Source organism: Staurois parvus, unplaced genomic scaffold (genome assembly GCF_062004578.1).
Source record: "Staurois parvus isolate SC_StPar_1 unplaced genomic scaffold, SC_StPar_1.0 ptg000498l, whole genome shotgun sequence".
Classification (NCBI taxonomy): domain Eukaryota; kingdom Metazoa; phylum Chordata; class Amphibia; order Anura; family Ranidae; genus Staurois; species Staurois parvus.
Window position 1 is genome coordinate 11,519,488 of NW_028318294.1, and position 18,998 is coordinate 11,538,485.

General features: G+C 41.6%; 1 protein-coding gene across 1 annotated transcript in view; it reads right to left on the reverse strand.

Annotated features, from left to right (window-relative positions):
* The window catches only part of CDH11 (cadherin 11), a 230,552-nt gene that overhangs the window by 36,109 nt on the left and 175,445 nt on the right, over positions 1 to 18,998 (reverse strand). Inside the window, exons 6-8 of the mRNA XM_089689825.1 lie at positions 18,099 to 18,286; positions 16,606 to 16,859; positions 3,522 to 3,655 (exon numbers count right to left, since the gene is read on the reverse strand). Coding sequence (XP_089545951.1) covers positions 3,522 to 3,655; positions 16,606 to 16,859; positions 18,099 to 18,286 — 576 coding nt within the window. The remainder of the gene's footprint in view (positions 1 to 3,521; positions 3,656 to 16,605; positions 16,860 to 18,098; positions 18,287 to 18,998) is intronic.

Consider the following 18,998-nt stretch of genomic DNA (forward strand, 5'->3'; position numbering starts at 1 on the left):
TTCTGTGTATCTAAGAAAGAATCCAGGCCTTTTTTAAAGCAATCCACTGAGCTGGCCAGAACTAACTCTTATTTATTTCGGAGGATTCATTTACATTACAAATTTGGATACATCTGAATTTCCGAATAGCAAAAAATTTGTCCAAATTTCGATTTGGAACTAAACAAACACATGTCTAAAAACAACCCTATGTAGTCTCAAGACAGATTTACTGCTGACACGTAACTAGGATTAACAATCTTCCTGCTGATATGTGACAGTGCCGTAAGCAAATCACAAAGCGCCAATGCTTTCATGCGCGGTGAGTCATGTGACCCTCCAAACCCCCAAGAGGATTTAAAGGAAACCTGTTGTGCTGCCAGGGGCGGATTGACCATTCGAGCACTCGGGTACTGCCCGAGGGCGCGGGGTCAGTAGGGGACCCCATGAGATGCCCCTGGTACCTTTCATTGGCTTTTTCATAGGCTTTTTTGAGTGTGGGCGAGGACACAGGGGCCCCATGATCCCCCATTGCCCGGGGGCCCCTGTGTGTTGCCCATTATAAGCAAAGCACTGCTTCTCTTTCAGCCACTGAATCAACATAACAGCAAGGCTGAAAGCATTTTTAGAAGAAAAGGTCCATGATGGTGACCTTGCAGATTTTGCTCACATCATTACTTAAAGGGCTAGTTCACCTTTTACAGAAAAAATGGAAAGTTGAAGTAACACCATCTACTCTCCCCACCCCCTGTACTTATCCCTGGGGATACTGAGCTGTCAGTGCCCATGAAACTGGTCCAGCGGTTCGGGGATTTGAAATCCCTTCTTTATGCAGTGATTTCAGATCGAATCTGATTTGTTAGCTTCTCCAAAGTGAATCGCTATGGTCTATCCTGTAAGTGCTGCGCAGCGAAGAAGAAGAAGAGTTGGGATTTCAAATCTCCAGACTGTTGGACTGGCTGCATGGGTACTAACCAATCAGCATCCCCAGAGATAAGTACAAGGGGCACCAGGGGGGTTTGAAAAGGGTTCACCTTTAACAGAAAACCAAAGAGTACAGCTGCATTCGGTGAAACCAGGTAGTCCTGTTTATATCTCCAGTAAAAATAGGACTTTATATGTGTCAGCCACCGGGAGGATAAATCTTTAATATCACATCGAACAACAATAATACAAAATATGTATACTTTTATTGGTTTATCATTAAAAAACGAAGTCACGCTTCATATTTTAAAACCAAATCATCTTTTGAAGATGATATGAACGTGTGATCACATTCAAATAGCAGTAAGATGCACAATAAGCACGTAGGATCAACGTGTTTTGCTGCATTTGCTTCCTCAGAATCCATGCTTTTGATGAACCACTAATATTGAGTGCAAGTATATCAAAGGTTTGGACTTTAGTAAGCAGTGCTTAGTTGTATAAAGCAAGGGTCATAAGCCCTCCTCGGGATGTTCCTAATGATGATTAGAAACATAATAACGTGTACTCCTAATGTCTTTAGAAGTTCACCTTTACATTTTTTCTGGTGAACTATCACTTAAATATGGATTTACATTTTATTTATATATATATATATATATATATATATAAAACATCAAAGTTTGTGCAGCGTTTTACAGGAAGGATAGATTATGGCATATCCTGTTATAAAGTGACAACTCTCTGTCCCTGTCACCCAACTCTGCTTCTCTGTTGTTACCTAGTCACATGGGCTAGCAGCAATTTCAATACATGTGACCCAGCCATGGCCCACCATTGTCTCTATCAGCAAACCCACCCTGAGAAATGCCATGCAGCTATCACTGGAGTGCATGTAGACAGGATGTGGCTGCCAGCAGCCTGCTAGAGATCAGTGGCACTGAGATGTAACAAAGAATGAAAAAGTAAAAATTCATATTTTATTTTAAAAATGGCAATTATGACATGCAGTGCTTTAACCTGTTGCCACCCGCATAACCCTAATGTGCTTTGGCAGAAGGGTGGGCTTTAACTCCCACACACTGCACATATGTGTAGCTGGGCAGTCGATGTTTCTGTGCTGAGAGCATGCTCAGTTCATGCTTCCAGCACAGAAATCAAGCTGTCATTGACAGTGCTCACATGACTGAGCTGTCAATGACAGTGGTCAAATGATTGAACTGTCATTGACAGTGGTCACTTGTCTGAGCTCTCATAGACAGTGGTCAAATAACTAAACTGTCATTGACAGTGGTCACATGTCCGTGCTGTCATAGACAGTGGTCAAATGAATGAACTTTCATTGACAGTGTTCACATCATCGAGCTGTCATAGATAGTGGTCACATGATTGAGCTGTCATTGACAGTGGTTACATCACTGAGCTATCATTGACAGTGGTCACATGTCCGTGCTGTCATAGACAGTGGTCAAATGAATGAACTTTCATTGACAGTGTTCACATCATCGAGCTGTCATAGATAGTGGTCACATGATTGAGCTGTCATTGACAGTGGTTACATCACTGAGCTATCATTGACAGTGGTCACACGACTGAGCTTTCATTGACAGTGGTCACATGATTGAGCTGTCATTGACAGTGGTCACACGACTACACGACTGAGCTTTCATTGACAGTGGTCACATGATTGAGCTGTCATTGACAGTGGTCACACGACTGAGCTTTCATTGACAGTGGTCCCATGACTGAACTGTCATAGACAGTGGTCCCATGATTGAACTGCCATTGACAGTGGTCACATGATTGAGCTGTCATTGACAGTGGTCACATGATTGAGCTGTCATTGACAGTGGTCACATGACTGAGCTGTCATAGACAGTAGTCGCATGATTGAGCTGTCATTGACAGTGGTAACAGGATTGAGTTGTCATTGACAGTGGTCACACAACTGAGGTGTCATAGACAGTGGTCACATGATTGAACTGTCATTGACAGTGGTCCCATGATTGAACTGTCATTGACAGTGGTCATATCACCGAGCTGTCATTGAGAGTGTTTTACATTGTTGAGCTGTCATTGACAGTGGTCACACGACTGAGCTGTCAGACAGTGGTCACATGATTGAACTGCCATTGACAGTGGTCACATTATTGAACTGTCATTGACAGTGGTCACATGATTGCCAATCATTCCTGCCCCCCCCGAGCATTTAGAACTTTTTAAATGGACATGAGGAGTGCAAGAAGGGGTTAAAGAAAATCAAAATCCATTCAGTTAGGGTTTAATTTAAAAAAAAAAAATATTGTCATTTTCAAATGGACCAAATTGTATAATGTCATAATTGGATTGAATTCTTTTTTAACTTTAAATAAATGCAATGTTTATATAGACATCAACTCATGTCAATGAATAAAACAACAATTTTTTTTTCTTTATTTTCCAATGAGATCAGACTATTCAGCAAATCAATTGAAGCTAATCAATTCACTCATCTCTGACGAGGAGTTCCATCGCAGCCAGAGCAGGCAGGAAATGCTGCCCGCTGCAGCTGTTCTCTCTCCATTGCTCTCTGAAACGGGACTTCCATAATGAATTTGCTCCATCTGGGGAATACTTACAGGCTTCAGTTGCTATCACAGAGATGTTGTGCCAGTCTTTCTCCTCTCTGTCCAAAGCCTTTGTGGTTTTGATGTAACCATCCTCTTGGATGTTGAAAAATCTGTCAAGGTCAGTGTGCCGATCGATTGAATACCTAAAGAGGAGGATCGCGGGGTAATTAGACAAGAAAATTACTAAGCAGCCCAGTGCTCAAGTGTTACATATTAAAGATTCATTCGAGAGACATTTCCCAGCAGCAGGCATGGCAAAATCCGAATATTAATGGAATCTATCAAACAACTTTTAAAAGGAAATTTAGCTTCATCATTTATTCATGTCTGCATGTAGAGAACGTTTTGCTACATCAGGATCTTTCCTTTCTATTAATGAAAAAAAAATAACATAATGCCAAATACAAGATAACACAGACTAGTGAATGAAATGATGTAGTAGGTGTTTTATCTCCGAGGACATGTAATATTTATGGCAAGACATCACTTTCCAGCACCTGTTTAGAGGAAAACCAATGAGATTGTATTTGTTGATGTAGGACAGTATTCCCCTAAGGATATATGAGGATTGATTTACTAAAGGCAAATAGACTGGGCACTTTGCAAGTGCAGTTGCACTCATTTTCCTCAAAGCTTAGTGAATGCGGTGAAGTTTCTTTTTGTAAAGAATATCCAAGGGAAATTAAAAAAAAACATTATTGCTTGCACATGATTAGATGATGGAAATCAGCAGAACCACATTCACTAAGCTCTGGGGAAAATAAGTGCAACTGCAAGTACACAGTCTATTTGCCTTAAAGAGGAGCTTTAGTAAAGTGCAAAAATCAGCAGTTTCAAAAACTGTAGCTACTGATTTTTAATAAATAGACACTCACCAGTCCAAGACTCCAGCGCAGTCCTCATCCAGGCTAGTTGTTCACCTGTCTTCTGGTCCCTAATATTCCGGATGGCCTTATGAAGGAGCACGCATATTCCTAACACATTATTATTATTATTATACAGTATTTATAAAGCGCCAATAGTTCGCTCAGCACTGTACATTACAAAGGGGGACAGAACATGTGACAGAACAATAACAATACAATGCAAAACATGAGGGGATCGAGGGCCCTGCTCTTTCGAGCTTACAATCTAGGAGGGAGGGGATGGTGGCACAGGAGGAGATAGCTGTGGGGGATAGAGTGGTAGGAAGAGTGGAGGAGGTCGGCAGGTAAGCAGGGGGTGGGGTAGGCTTCCCTGAAGAGGTGGGTTTTCAGGGTGCGCCTAAAGGAGAGGAGAGTAGGTGATAATCTGATAGGTTGGGGCAGGGAGTTCCAGAGGATGGGTGACACCCTGGAGAAGTCCTGGAGGCGGGCATGGGAGGAGGAGACCAAGGAACTAGAGAGAAGGAGGTCTTGTGAGGAGCGGAGTGTGCGTGCTGGGCGGTACTTGGATATTAGGTCAGTGATGTAGTTCGGGGCAGTACGGTGGACAGCTTTGTACGTCAGTGTTAGGATTTTGAATTTGATCCGTTGCGCAATCGGAAGCCAGTGGAGGGATTGGCAGAGGGGGGTGGCATAAACGGAGCGGTTGGAAAGGTGAATGAGTCTGGCAGCCGTATTCAGGTTCGACTGAAGCGGGGATAGCCAGCGGCGAGGCAGGCCAGTGAGGAGGGAGTTGCAGTAGTCGAGTCGTGATATGATGAGGGAGTGGATGAGCTGTTTAGTGGTTTCTGGGGTTAGGAACGTGCAGATTTTGGCGATGTTGCGGAGGTGGAGTCTGCATGAGTTTGTTAAAGATTGGACTTGGGGCTGGAAGGATAGGTTGGAGTCCAGAATGACACCAAGTACTCTGGCCTGCGGGGCGGGTTTGATGGTGGCGTTGTTGGATGTGATGGAGAAGTCAATGGGGGGTGGTGTCCGGGCTGGGGGGAAGACAAGAAACTGGGTTTTGGAGAGGTTCAGTTTAACACATAGAGGTTCAGTTTAACACATAACACATAGCCATGCCCACCACTTCAACCTCCAGGAAGCACCATCACTGCAACTCACCCTACCATTTGAGGTTTCTGTGTGTAGAGGAAATGGATCTGTGTGATGACTGCACTGACCTATGCTTGATAAGCACTTTTTCTGTTTTATGTGAGTTGCCTATCATGTGTTAATATATTTTTGGTGTCCAATACTGCACTCAGATGGCACTGCTTCCCTTTCTCCTTTGTCTTGTTCATGTGCAGAGTTGCTTCTAGTTCTTGGAACAAGCTGCCACTTGGTCAAGTTGCTGGATTCACCTCTAGACTGACAATAAGGACTTATCACAGCCAATATATGACAGAGACGCCATTTACTTAGAGAACCTTTGTGCCTTCCTTCTTGGTGCGCCAAAACCTCCTCTTTTTATTTGAGTCCCTAGCATCAGCATGTTAACTGTGGGCAGCTGGCTATGATTTCTTATGGCTTCATAGCCGACTTCCCTTTGTGAATGTTCCCACAGGCTTTTGGGACCTGTGACGGGCCCCAGAAAGTTGTGGGCAGGGAGGGGGCAGGAGAACTTCCGGTGGATCCCATGGCATTCCGACTGGAAGTGGGAATGGGTATTTCTCAAAACTAGGTACTTACTCCCCCCTCCAAAACATTTATTCCAAATGTGGAAGAGAAGTGGGGGAGGAGGAGAAGGGGCAGAACTTCCTTTTTTATATAAACCCTCAAGTTTTGTTCTCAGTTTGGCTATAGCAGTAAAGGGTTGGCATCTTGTGACCCATGAGCAAACTTGTGCAGTCATAGCACAGCTTGTGGCCACAGTACTGTATGAGGTTACTTGATGATTAATATCCCATGGGATAATTATAATACCTACAGATTCCGAGAAAGAATGGTAGTATCATAAAAGTGTCCTTTGGGTTTATATCTCTCCTAAATGTAACACCCTGCTAATAGGATGCAGGATGTTAAAACTAACACAAGATGGCAGTGTCCTGCAGAACAGTGGCTTTCACACTCTGTAGAGCAGCCCCATGGAACTTGTAGGTTGAATCAGAGGACTTTTTTAAGGAACAGTGCCATAAAGAACTACATTTCCCAGAGGAGCTGGTGTGTGGGTGTAGGCTTATATATGTGTGTATGTATATATATATATATATATAAGCCTAGGAGATGAGACAGGAAGTGAGAAGGGAGAGATCTGGAGAGAGGAGTGCACTGACTGTGGGAGAACCGGACCAGGCCCTGGAAAGGGAGAAAGAGAGGAGGCAAGAAGAGTTTGCTGATCACTGATTTTGCCACATCATAGAGAAAGTTAATCTGCTAGCAGGTGACTGGATGGAACGCTGCAGGTGGGACCGGAGAGTATGTGGAGGCCTTATCGAAAGAGAGAGAGACCACCAGAGTTCGCCAGACGCCATCACTCGGGTGAGAGAGTCCCAAACATTATCAAGGACAGGGAACACTGACACCTGCTCTACCTTTCTTATTTTTTATTATTATTTGCTTGCACACAGTTGCAGACATTGCACATAGCTATTAGAAGTTGCAGCCTAGTTCCTTTACCTGCCATTGTCTGACTACACTAAGCACAGCCATATCATCAGAACTGATAGCAGGACGGTCAGTCCACAGCCTGAACCACCGCTGTTTCACCATCATCATCAATTCACACCGCTAAGGAGGCCTTTTCCCTATTGTGCCAAAAGTCTTGTACTGTTGCTCTATGCCAGCTACCACTTTTACCAGTCTGGTCACTTATTGCTTTAGATTCGCTAGTGACTACTGCCTTAAAGGAACATTACATCTGTAAAATTGCTGCTGACAGGGGAGTGTTATTTTTCCTTCTCATTATTACACTTTTCTCAGAGAGTTACACCCACCCTTCCTTTCACTGTGCACCAACTGGGCACCATCACACGTGCAGAAGACTCTTTCTAGCCTTTACAGAATATTGGTTGTTTTGGGGTAAAGAGCTATTTTCCCTATTTTAAGGCTATCTCCTTTCCCTCAGCTCCTGAGGGCCCTAAGTGAGCTAGTCTACCTGTTTGATAGTTCCAGCTTTTTCATTAGGGACTGTAAGACCACCTCAAGTTGAAGGTATTGGGTTAGTTTCTGAAAAGCAGGCTTTTTAATACTAGTAGCAATTGATTTTACACATGCCGACTCTGTAACCAAGTCATATTGAAGTTTGCTATAAACCTCTTACTAGCTTACTACAATCCATGTGTGAATTCACTTTACTGGTGGTACATTATTCCAAGAAAGAGTATACTGTGGTGTCAGTGGGGATTTGGCTTTCAGATAGGGGCCCAGATCCACAGGGAACCTGAAACCAATTCAGCAACTCCTAAGGGGGTAGTGCTACATAAAGAAAGACAATTGTATGATTTGAAATATTTAATGTAATTGGAGAAATGATATATAGGCTAACAACTCAAAGTTATGTTAAACTCTCAGGTTTTTTTTGGAATCTTTTTTCAGCAGCTGATTAAAAGAGAAGGATGGTCAAAGCTTTTTTGGCCATACTTCTCTTGTGGGTCACGGGAGTACATTTTCTTTTGTTCTCCTGTGACCAAAAGTTCTCCTGTGACCTACCTTGCCTTACATCCCTTCATTTGGAAGATAATTTTACAATTTGTTACCAAATTCAATGTTATTTCAATGGCGGAACGTCTAGTAAATTCAGATTAACTCATTAGACTCAATAGGAGCATAAGGCAGAGCATACATCATGCAATTTTCTTTCCTTCAACAAAGGGTGGAAGGAAAGAAAATTGCTCTATTTCCCCATTAACACTTTCATTGTTTATAGGGGAAACCCTTCCTTGGTGCTATCGGATTGTGCAGGTGGGGAGCCTTCCCCGCCAGCAGAAAACAATAATCGCTGCATGTTGGTAAGCAGGCAGCTCATGCAGTTGTATACAATACACTCTAATAATAATAAATCCCCATGGAGGCTGTTTAATAACTTCTGTAGCTTCAGCACGTTATGCAAAGGGCCAATGGATGGAGTCAAGGTTGTTCACAACAATACAAGTTGACTTTTTTTAGAGCCTCATTTTTACATACATCTTCATAAGTGTCTTTTTTCTCATTTGCATATTACTTGAGAGCTATATAGAATAAAATTTAAATTTCTTTAATAATTAAATCCCACTGTTAATAGAAAAGCCTTTATGATTGGTGATCTGCATTACATTCATAGAGTATAACGTTTCTGACGTTTTCTCTGCAATATCTGATACAGCGAGGATATGACTAGGCTATAGGCAATCACAATAGATCTGTGAATACTTAAAATAAAACTCGAGGGAAAAGAATGTCTCCTAGGCATTGGAACGTCAGAAAAATATATAGAGGACCTTTTCGTGGAAATTCATTTTATGGCTGTCGTACGGGGCTGTGCCACTTATTACACAGTGAGCAAATGAAAACATTAATAAAGGCCTGTTTACACCCACAGAGGACTCCGACAGGCCGTGGGTATCTGTTACTGACAAACTCGTTCTGCTGTCCTAGCCAGGCAAATGCGGTAATCTCTCCTCCAAAAAAGAGATAAACAAAAAGTTTAAATTGCGTAAGGGAAAGCTATCATGGATAGTCCGAAAGCTCTCATTCTGAGTTATTGCTGTAAGTTTATCTAGCACACAATTTTCACATTTTACTTTCTTGCGGTGTCATATTTTTATGGTGGCATGCCATTTTTAGGATTCCTGGTGTGCCCCCTCCCATATCTATCATATATAAAACAGGCACTATAGTTAGCATCCTTGCTGGATGACTGCCAAGGGAATATCGGTTAAGGGATAAATCTAGAGAATTTTTTGCTGTTAATGAGCTCTGTACATGGATTTAGACAAAGATGAACAGTAACGTACAATTGCTTTCTTGGGAATAAAAAAAAATATTTATATATAATAATTTTTCCATGTACATTTATATTTAACCTTTTTGCTGCCAGAGACGTTTTTTGCATACGTTTTAAAAGTCCTTTTAGGCCTGAAGATTAAATAAAACCCTCAAAATATTATATATTTTCTGAAAGCATATAAAACCTAGAGAATAAAATAGTGGTAGAGCCAATTTATCATCATCACCATGTCATATATTAGCTCAAAGGTCTAGAAAGCGCAAAATGCCAGTAAAAAATACACTAAAGGTAATTTTAGAGCACCCTAGTGTAATAAATTACCAATTTTTTAATAAATTATAAAACTTGAGGTTGAGCTGAATAAAAAGATACCCAACATGTCAAACTTTAAAATTGCATGTGCCTGTGAAATGGTGACAAACTTCAGTACCCTATATTTGCCATAGGCAATGTTTTAAAAGCCCCTACAGGTCATCAGTTTAGCAGTTTAGCAACACGGGGGATATGATACTAGAAATATTGCTCTCACTAGGGCGTGTTGATATGTAACGTGCATCACAAACACATGTGTAGGTGCCCCTGACATGAGCGTTTATGTTTATATGTTCGTGTATGTTGAGGTTGGGGGCCTCACAATTTTTTTGGGGGGAGGGGGATTTTATTTGCTCAGGTGTAACTTTTTTTTCTAATTTAATTTTTTTTGCCTACTTTTTTTTTCATCACATAAGAGACAAAAAAGACCCTTTTGTAATGATTTTCTACTGACAGGTTCTCTTCATTAAATGAGATTAATGAGATGTCTCACCTCTCCTCATTTTACAGATCGCTCCCAGATCAGCAAGAAGGGGAGCAGAGGAAAGTTAATGCAGATCTTCGGTTTAAAGGGAAAGTACTGCTCAGCTGCCTCCTTTTTCTGGGAGTAGGTACCTTTTTCTGACAGGTACTCAAGCCCACATCTGCATTTCTCGACTAGGCATGACTCTTGCCCCCCATTCACAACTTCAGGGGAATGTCACATGTCCCAGGAGACTTCAGGACAAGTCTGACAGCACCATGCAATCTTGTGCATGTACCATGGAGGAAAGTGCTGTGAAACAACAAGAAAATAAACAAAAACAACAATAAGCGGGATTCAGAAGTCCTACGAAGAAAGAGCTCTGGTGAAGACAATGCTGGACTCCACAGGCTGGTAAGTGTTTATTTCTTAAACGTCTACAGCTACAGTATTCAGCAGGATAACACGCCCTGCCATGCTCCAAAAACTGTTCAAGAATGGTTTGAGGAACACAATAACAAGTTCGAGATTTGGACTTGGCCTCCTAACTCTCTAGATCTCATTTCAATCAAGCATTTGTGGGATGTGCTGGAAAAACAAGTCTGATCCATGGAGGCTCTAGCAGGGCCTAAAGGATCTGCTACAGAAGGCTTGGTTCTAGATACCACTGCCAGGGGCAGACTGACACTCATGGGCAATAAGGGATCATGGGGCCCCTGTGTCCTTGCCCAAACTCAAAAAAGCCTATGAAAAAGGTACCAAGGGCATCTCATGGGGTCCCCTACTGACTCGGGGACCTCGGGCAGTGCCCGAGTTTCCAAATGGTCAGCCCGCCCCTGACCACAGCATACATAGGTCTAGTGAATAACTGATATATCTATAAGTAATTTAGTTAGATGGTTACAAGGGCTATAAGCCTTATTCATTGTATGGATTGGGGACCCTGATTTACGTACTACCCCAGAAAGCATATGGTTTTTCATTTACCAGTGCAGACTTTCAGGACATAAATGAACCATAGTTTAAGGCAACACACTGTCAAAAGGATAGAGGATACTTAAAAAAGGAAAAGTCTGCAAAAAATATTGCTGAGAGGCATTGTTTTTGGTAGAAGATAATTTGTAGGTCTCTTCTGCTGAAAAACTCCTTACCCTTTCTGCTACTTAAGTAATATACACCTTTACATTTCACTTGTTCAGCCCTGCAGGCTTACATAGAGAAATCAATTGATCCCCCAGGGCCGGTGCAATGGAGTGCATGCGTATGCAAGCACGTTTTCTGCATGTTCCCACACATAAGAAGGGCAGCCCATTCATTTAAGTGGGCTGCCCTATATACAACAAACCCAGAAATGAAGTCCCGGACCCTGACCGTACCGCATGCCAATTAATGGCACTGCCGTGCATCTGCTAAAGGACAGCACATTTTTTTGCATGTCGAGAAACCATGAGATTTTATGCACGATCCTGACATGCAAAGAATCTCCCTGCTGGCTATTGTATTCAGCAGCTGGTGGGACTCTTGACTGCTGAGTACCCTAACAGAGACTACATCTGATTGGATGAAGACATTGTTCGGCCATAAATTTTACATACAGCTCCTTTGACAAAATTTGAACCAGGTGATGCCAACAAATGCCAACAGCTGGTGGGACTCTTGACTGCTGAGTACCCTAACAGAGACTACATCTGATTGGATGAATACATTGTTCGGCCATCAATTTTACACCTGGCTCCTTTGATAAAATTTGAACCAGGTGATGCCAACAGAGCAACCCACAGCTGGAATTTTGATTGTTGATCCAGCAGAAATTGACCAATATTCATGCAGTGTATGGACAGCTTTAGACAGCTGTCATTTCCTCTCACCATTTGCTCTCACAGCCAGGGGCGGACTGACAACTCAAGGGGCCCATGGGCAATAGGGGATTGTGGGGCCCCTGTGTCCTTGCCCAAACTCAAAAAAGCCTATGAAAAAGGTACCAGGGGCATCTCATGGGGCCCCCTACTGACCCCGGGCCCTCGGGCAGTGCCCGAGTTTCCAAATGGTCAGTCCGCCCCTGCTCACAGCAATTCTAAAACATAGGATTTCTCCTTTCTCTCTGTTGGTGACAATGGTCACCAAGAACAAATAGAAGGATAAATCTTGCCAGTGGGGACATGGGCAGGAATAAAGATTTGGTAGAGGGACAGACCCCTACCCACTCTATCCAAAACTAAAAAAGAAGTCTTGACTTTACATACACTTTAACCTCCCTGGCGGTATGATTAGTTCAGATTTTTGGTGCTGAAAGCGGTACCATTAATTTTGCATGGAAATTTGGCGTTTTATATTGTAGGCTGTAATTTTTAGGAATAACTCACTGAAATCTGTCCGAACAAGAGTCTAGTAAACATCCCGGGTAGGATAAAACTTGAAACATGAAATCATAAATTATAATTTAATAAATAATCATAAAAAATAATAATATAATAATAAATTTAATTCAATAATATAATCAAACCAAAAACACTGAAATTTGAAATATAGCGCCAAGTTCGCACATCACTGAGCAAAGTCGCAAAATCGTTTTCAGTGTCTGATGACGAATTTCTCCACGAATCATTATCACTCAATTCTGCAAGTAGTTCTGATTTACTATCGCTGTTCTCTAGCCGGTCTAAAACCGCTTTTGACGTAAAGGGATGCTTTTTGGACGCCATGGACTTTTCTAAGTTTCCAGGCAGAAAGAACAGTCAAAATGCAGGCAGGGCACAGGACAAAGCAGTAGGGACAAAATGTATGTGAAATGGTTTGAAACAGTAATGTTTTACTATGTCATTTTCGTTTATTAGAAAATGACAGTTTCTAAAATTTGAAAATTTGCCGCCGGTTCTGGCCCCCGTATGCCCCGTACGTCCCTACGCTCGCAGGGACCGGAACATGGAAGCCGGAGGAGATGGCCGGGGATGCTGCAGGGGACACATCACGGGAGCGAAGGACAAGGTAAGCGCTGCAGGGAATCCCTGAGCAACGCCGCATGGTTAACCTGAGTGTAGCTCGGGGTTGCCGCTTGTGGTACTGAAATTTACCCCGAGCTACACTCAGGAATACTGCCAGGGAGGTTAATGTCCTGTCCCACAATATCCTGTTTTGTTTTTTGTTTTTTTTTAGAAAGTTAGAAATGGCTTATCCAAGAAGGATTCTTGTTTTAGGTATACTTATTTGCTGTCAGAAACCTTTCTATATAATAAATGTCTAAGTGAACTCGGGAGGGGGTTGTTAATGCTTTTAGTCTGATGTGTTTTTAATGATTTTTGTAAACACAACACATACGGTTTATTGGTTTGTACGTCGATAAATGTAATTGGATAATCAACCTCTGCTCCCGATTATCAATGTCCAAGCAGCCAAACAAGCTCAAAATTCACCAAGGAACCCATTAATGAATCAGGAGTTGGGTTCAGTAATCCATAACCCCTGCACTCGGCCTAGGGTGTCAGACGGGAGGTTAACAGCATCAATTTGAACGATGGGCTGTAATGCAGTTTATGTTGGCAGTCCGGTATAATCTCAATGGGACATTAAGTACCTTTCATTTCAATGTGAGCTCTAACTAAATGATACTGGCTTAACAATCTTGTGACTGAGTGTTTACATTTACTAAGCGGTTTAAGATTTAAGTACCGTGCAAAATGCAATGGCTTCGGAGACAGAAGACGTTCTGGCGCTGTGTCTTACTGTTGTCTGAGCCCCTGTCTTATTTATTCATGGGGGAAACTGTGCTTTAATGATTCAGTACTGCAATTACACTGAGCCCTAGTATCTGCTCCATGTTGTGATAACACGGAAAGCTAACAGAGCAGATATACTGAGTCATGTTATATTATGGATATGACCCGTTAAGTCAGCAGCACACCTGGGAGCTCAAATACAACAGAAAAGCTAAAACATCCATTTGATTTAATTGCTAGCCCTATTTACTAATGTCTGGTTTTTTTTTCCTTTTACTAAATAAAGTGCAAGTTCAGTCAAGTCCTAACTATACTTAAAGGAGAAGTACAGCCAAAGCTCTTTTGGCTGTACTTCTCCTGTGGATCACAGGAGTGCAGTTAGTTTTGCACTCCTGCGACCCATTTTCAGCTGACAGTGGGCTGAAGCCCGCCGTCGGCTGAAATCACTAAAATGGTCAAGGTTGGGGAAAGATCCCGACTTTAACCTCCCTAGCGGTCTGATTATGTCCATATTTCTGTGCTCAAAGAGGTACATTTTTTTGCATGGAAATATGTATTTTTTTTATTGTAGGCCTGTCATTTTTAGGAATAACTCACTGAAATCTGTCCGAACAAGAGTCTAGTAAACATCCCGGGTATGTTACAATTTGAAACACGAAATCATAAATTATAATTTAATAAATAATCATAAAAAATAATAATATAATAATAAATTTAATTCAATAATATAATCAAACCAAAAACACTGAAATTTGAAATATAGCGCCAAGTTCGCACATCACTGAGCAAAGTTGCAAAATCGTTTTCAGTGTCTGATGACGAATTTCCCCACAAATCATTATCACTCAATTCTGCAAGTGGTTCTGATTTACTATCGCTGTTCTCTAGCCGGTCTAAAACCGATTTTGACCTAAAGGGACGCTTTTTGGACGCCATGGACATTTCCAGGCAGAACAGTAAAAATGCAGGCAGGGCACAGGACAAAGCACTCGAGACAAAATGTATGTGAAATGGTTTGATACAGGAATGTTTAACTATGCGATTTTAGTGAATTTAGTGAATGTCACTCTTTGTCATTTTCAAATTTCCCACCGTTCCGTCCCCCGTACGTCCCGACACTCGCAGAGGACGGAACCCAGATGACAGATGCCGGCATCTGCCGGAGGACATTGCCGGGGACACTGCAGGAGGGACATCGCGGGAGCACAGGACAAGGTAAGTGATCGAGGGATCCCGGAGAAGCGCTACATGGTAAGCCCGAGTGTAGCTCGGGGTTACCGCTTTTGGTACTGAAACTTTACCCCGAGCTACACTCGGGAATACCGCCAGGGGGGTTAAAGTAGGATCCATCCCAGAGTCTGAAGCGGCACCTGGCTCAGGCTCTCAGTGAGCCGCTGGGAGCCCGATCCAGCCTCTCCTTTCCCCTTCACAGCCCAGCGCTCCAGCATCGGTCTGATGTTGCATCCACCTAGGTAAGTAGGATTTAAAAAAACAAGTCCCATACTTCTCATTTAAACCTTCTCTCACCCCCATTCTAAACCTATTCTAACTACCCTGTAAAAGGGAATATGTATATATTTCTATACTTACCTATGCTAAAGGCTCTCCAGTCAGGTCTCATGATCTGGTCCCAGCACTGGCTTCAGTGTAGAGGAGAGACAGCCAGCAATGGATGCCCCATAGTAAGCCTATGGGCAACATGATCACCCAAGCTCTGTAGCCATTGTCGGCAATCTCCTTTTCACTGAGATCATGTGAGTGGACCACAGTGCCCTCAATAAAGGTAAGTATAGACATCTTGCATTTACAGGATAGTTAGAATAGGTTTAGAATAGGGGCAGTAGCAGATTTTAAGTATAGTTAGAATTTGAGTGAACTTCTACGTCAAGCATTGTTTCCTAAATCATATGTAAAACGTTTTAATTGTTCATGGGATTAAAAGAGTGCTGCAGTGACTTCCATCTGGTTCACATTTTGTCCAGCATACCGACAAGTGTGTCTGAAAGTGCAAATGTTTTTATTATTGCATGATCACGTAGAAAAGCAATGTTTCAGGACCACACAACAACTATTCATCAGACAAGTGATGTCATTGGAAGATATCTCCTCTACTCCTGTTCCAATTGCAACTTAAATTTGACATTCTCTCACATTTATTCTGGAGCCCCTTCCTCCTTGTCTTTAGTCTGTTGGTGGGCTTCAATGGCATTGATACATCAGAATGTTCTAACGTAAGCCACCATTTAAAAACTACACTTTTAAGCACGCAAAACACAGGTTTTGCTGATTCTTGCTAACAAGAACACCCTCACTAAACTCAGGCAGCATGATAATACGACTGTCTGAAGTTCTGAAGACTATATGGGGTATTGTCCATGATGCCTGAGCTTACAAGAAGTGGGATGGAACCTAAAGTATAAGCCAGACAAGAGGACAAACACAGCAGCTTGAAGATGTAATGGCAGCCTTACAATATGATTAAATCAAGTCATAAGGACTGAAAATATTTCAAAATATTGAAATAGGAGTTGGAGAAGGGCAATCTTGACAGCTGGGACAGACACAAAGAAGATGGCAGAAGATTTAACCTTCTCATGCCAGTTAAAAAAAATGTCATTGCTATTTGTGTTCTTGTTGGATATATTGTCCGTCAGTTCTTATACAGCTCTCAAGAAGAAGGTAACATAATAAAAACTGAAAATACTGTATATACAGTGTTCATTCCCTTCAGCATGATCAGGTATAGCACACAGAATCACAAAAAGAAACGTACTTTACAGGAACATTTGCTGCATCAGGGTCCTTGGCATGAACTCTTCCAACAATCGTGTCTGCTGGAGCATTCTCGAAGACTTCAAAGTTGTAGCTTGGGTTCATAAACATCGGTGGTTCATCAGCATCTTCTATAGTAATTTTCACAGTGGCAGTGTCTTTGAAAGGCCCTCGGCTGAGGAATCGAGGATCTATATGGATATTAGCAGCCTCCACTTTCAAACTGTAGAACTTTTTTTCCTCGTAATCTACTGTCTACAATGATAGAAAACAGCAGACATTATTTATGTGATTTAGATGCTAGGTGATGCATTTCAGAAGGGGTAGTGTGGGTGGTAGCCTGCTCCCATAGTTCTTGGAGGCCTAACTATTCACATTCAAAAGGAGTGTTCCATTTATGCTCAATCAGGAAAAAATTGGAATATAGCTCAACGAATATCTATGTTTGTGAATAACTGAGATATCAATAAGAGATTTATATAGCTGGTTCAAGAGGGATATTAGGCCTAGGACCCTGATTTAAGTGCTACCCAGGAAACATATGTTTTTTTAATTTGCTGGTGAAGATTTTTTTAGGACATAAATGAACCACAGTCTAGGGCGGCACACTGTTAAAAGGACAGAATACATTTGTAAAAGATTGAAAGGTGGAAAGCTATATTAATAATTGGGCTGGAAGGCCTCACTTACAATCAGAGTCAGATTTATACATCCTACCCCATTAGGGCCAACTGTCTTGATCTTCTCGCCTGATTTCCTGGCTAGTCTTAGACTTATCCCAATAATGTAAGACATCATAGCTCCAAAAAGTGCACCAAGGATGGGAATGAAAACTAAAAGAGACAGTTTGCCCACTTTACATCAGTACACTTAGAGCTGATGACAGAAGTGAGAAAGGCTGCCAATTTTCACTGCTGGTGATTAAGATATAGGTGTACAGAGGAGAGGATCACCTGTAAGCACACAGTACATTATTCCACCAACTGAGATGCATAAACAACAAAAAGGGTGCAACCAGGAAGACCGGGACGAATTAGCCTGGCAGGCATGGTTGCACTATAGAATTGTTTAATAGGTGGATCACTCAGTGCTGCCCCTGGAATTTCCATCACCTTAGATGATGGACTATGTTGGCAGAAATCTGGTCTTATTTACAGTAAATTTTGCTTCCAATTAAAGTTTATAAAACTGGGCTATATATGGAAAAATTAAAATGTAGAGGTTATTTAATCTGGAAATATTGATAGATCAAAGGTCGATTTTTTAAAGTCAATTTCAAGTATGGAGTGTTTGTTGTTTTCCCACTTTTTTCTAATGTGTAGTGGATCTTTGCTTGGGTTATAATGCTGATTGTAAATCATGCCTCAGCTATTAAAGGATGTTATATATGCACAACATGACTGACAAATAAAAAAGTTTTATATCTCATGCCCTTCACCAGTTCTCTGAGTCTGGTGGTTTTTCAGCAGTGAATGGTGGTTTAAACATATGTACCTTTCTGAGTTTGACAACTCCCTCCTGAGTTTGATAGTCCGTTGTGATTTCAAATACATCTGCTCCATCTCCATCTAGAATACGATACTTAATGGCTCCATTCTCTTCCAAGTCTGGATCTTTGGCTTTTAGGCGTCCCACCTCATCGCCCAGAACAGCTGCCTCTGATATTGACATAGGGTACGCACCTGTGAACATAAATTACATGATAAACATCTCCGAATGTTACTCATATTCCATAAAATATTCTTCAAAGGGCCTATAAAGCTAAAGCTATTACATGTGAAAGTCATTAAAAACATTATGGAATGTTTCTGTTCTTTGAGAAATGAGAAAGTAAAATGGCTGTCATATGGCTTTTCTTTCTTATAGAAAATTTGTGGCTGGCACTGTAGATGGAGGTATGCACTGTACTTGATTTCCGTGTTGGGTTTTTTTTAGGTTTTGGATAAAATATGGAAAGATAAGAACTTTTGTTTTTTTCCTGCTATCTTTTATTACCACTGGGGAAATTCACACTCTCTATTCTTCTGGTGACCATTGTCACTGAAAGTCTAGAAATGCAACGTTTTAACGGTTGTCATCAGAACAAGAGGCAAGGATAAATATTTCCAATTGGTTAATTGCTCCAAAGACAACTGTTTAAGCGGGGGATTTCCCTCACTTAACTTTCACTTCCCGTTGTGTCTTTTGGACAGGAAGTGAAGGAACACAGACTACAAGAAAACTGATAAAGGCTTTATATTACTTTATTCAGAGGTAAAAAAAAAAATAGTTTTTATTTTTCATCTGATTTTAGAATTGTTTGTTCTCCATTTCTCTTTCTTTTCTTCAGAATCTCAAAAGATCACTCTAAGGAATATCTTTCTCCCACATTACGACTCTTACAGAGCTGCTTTT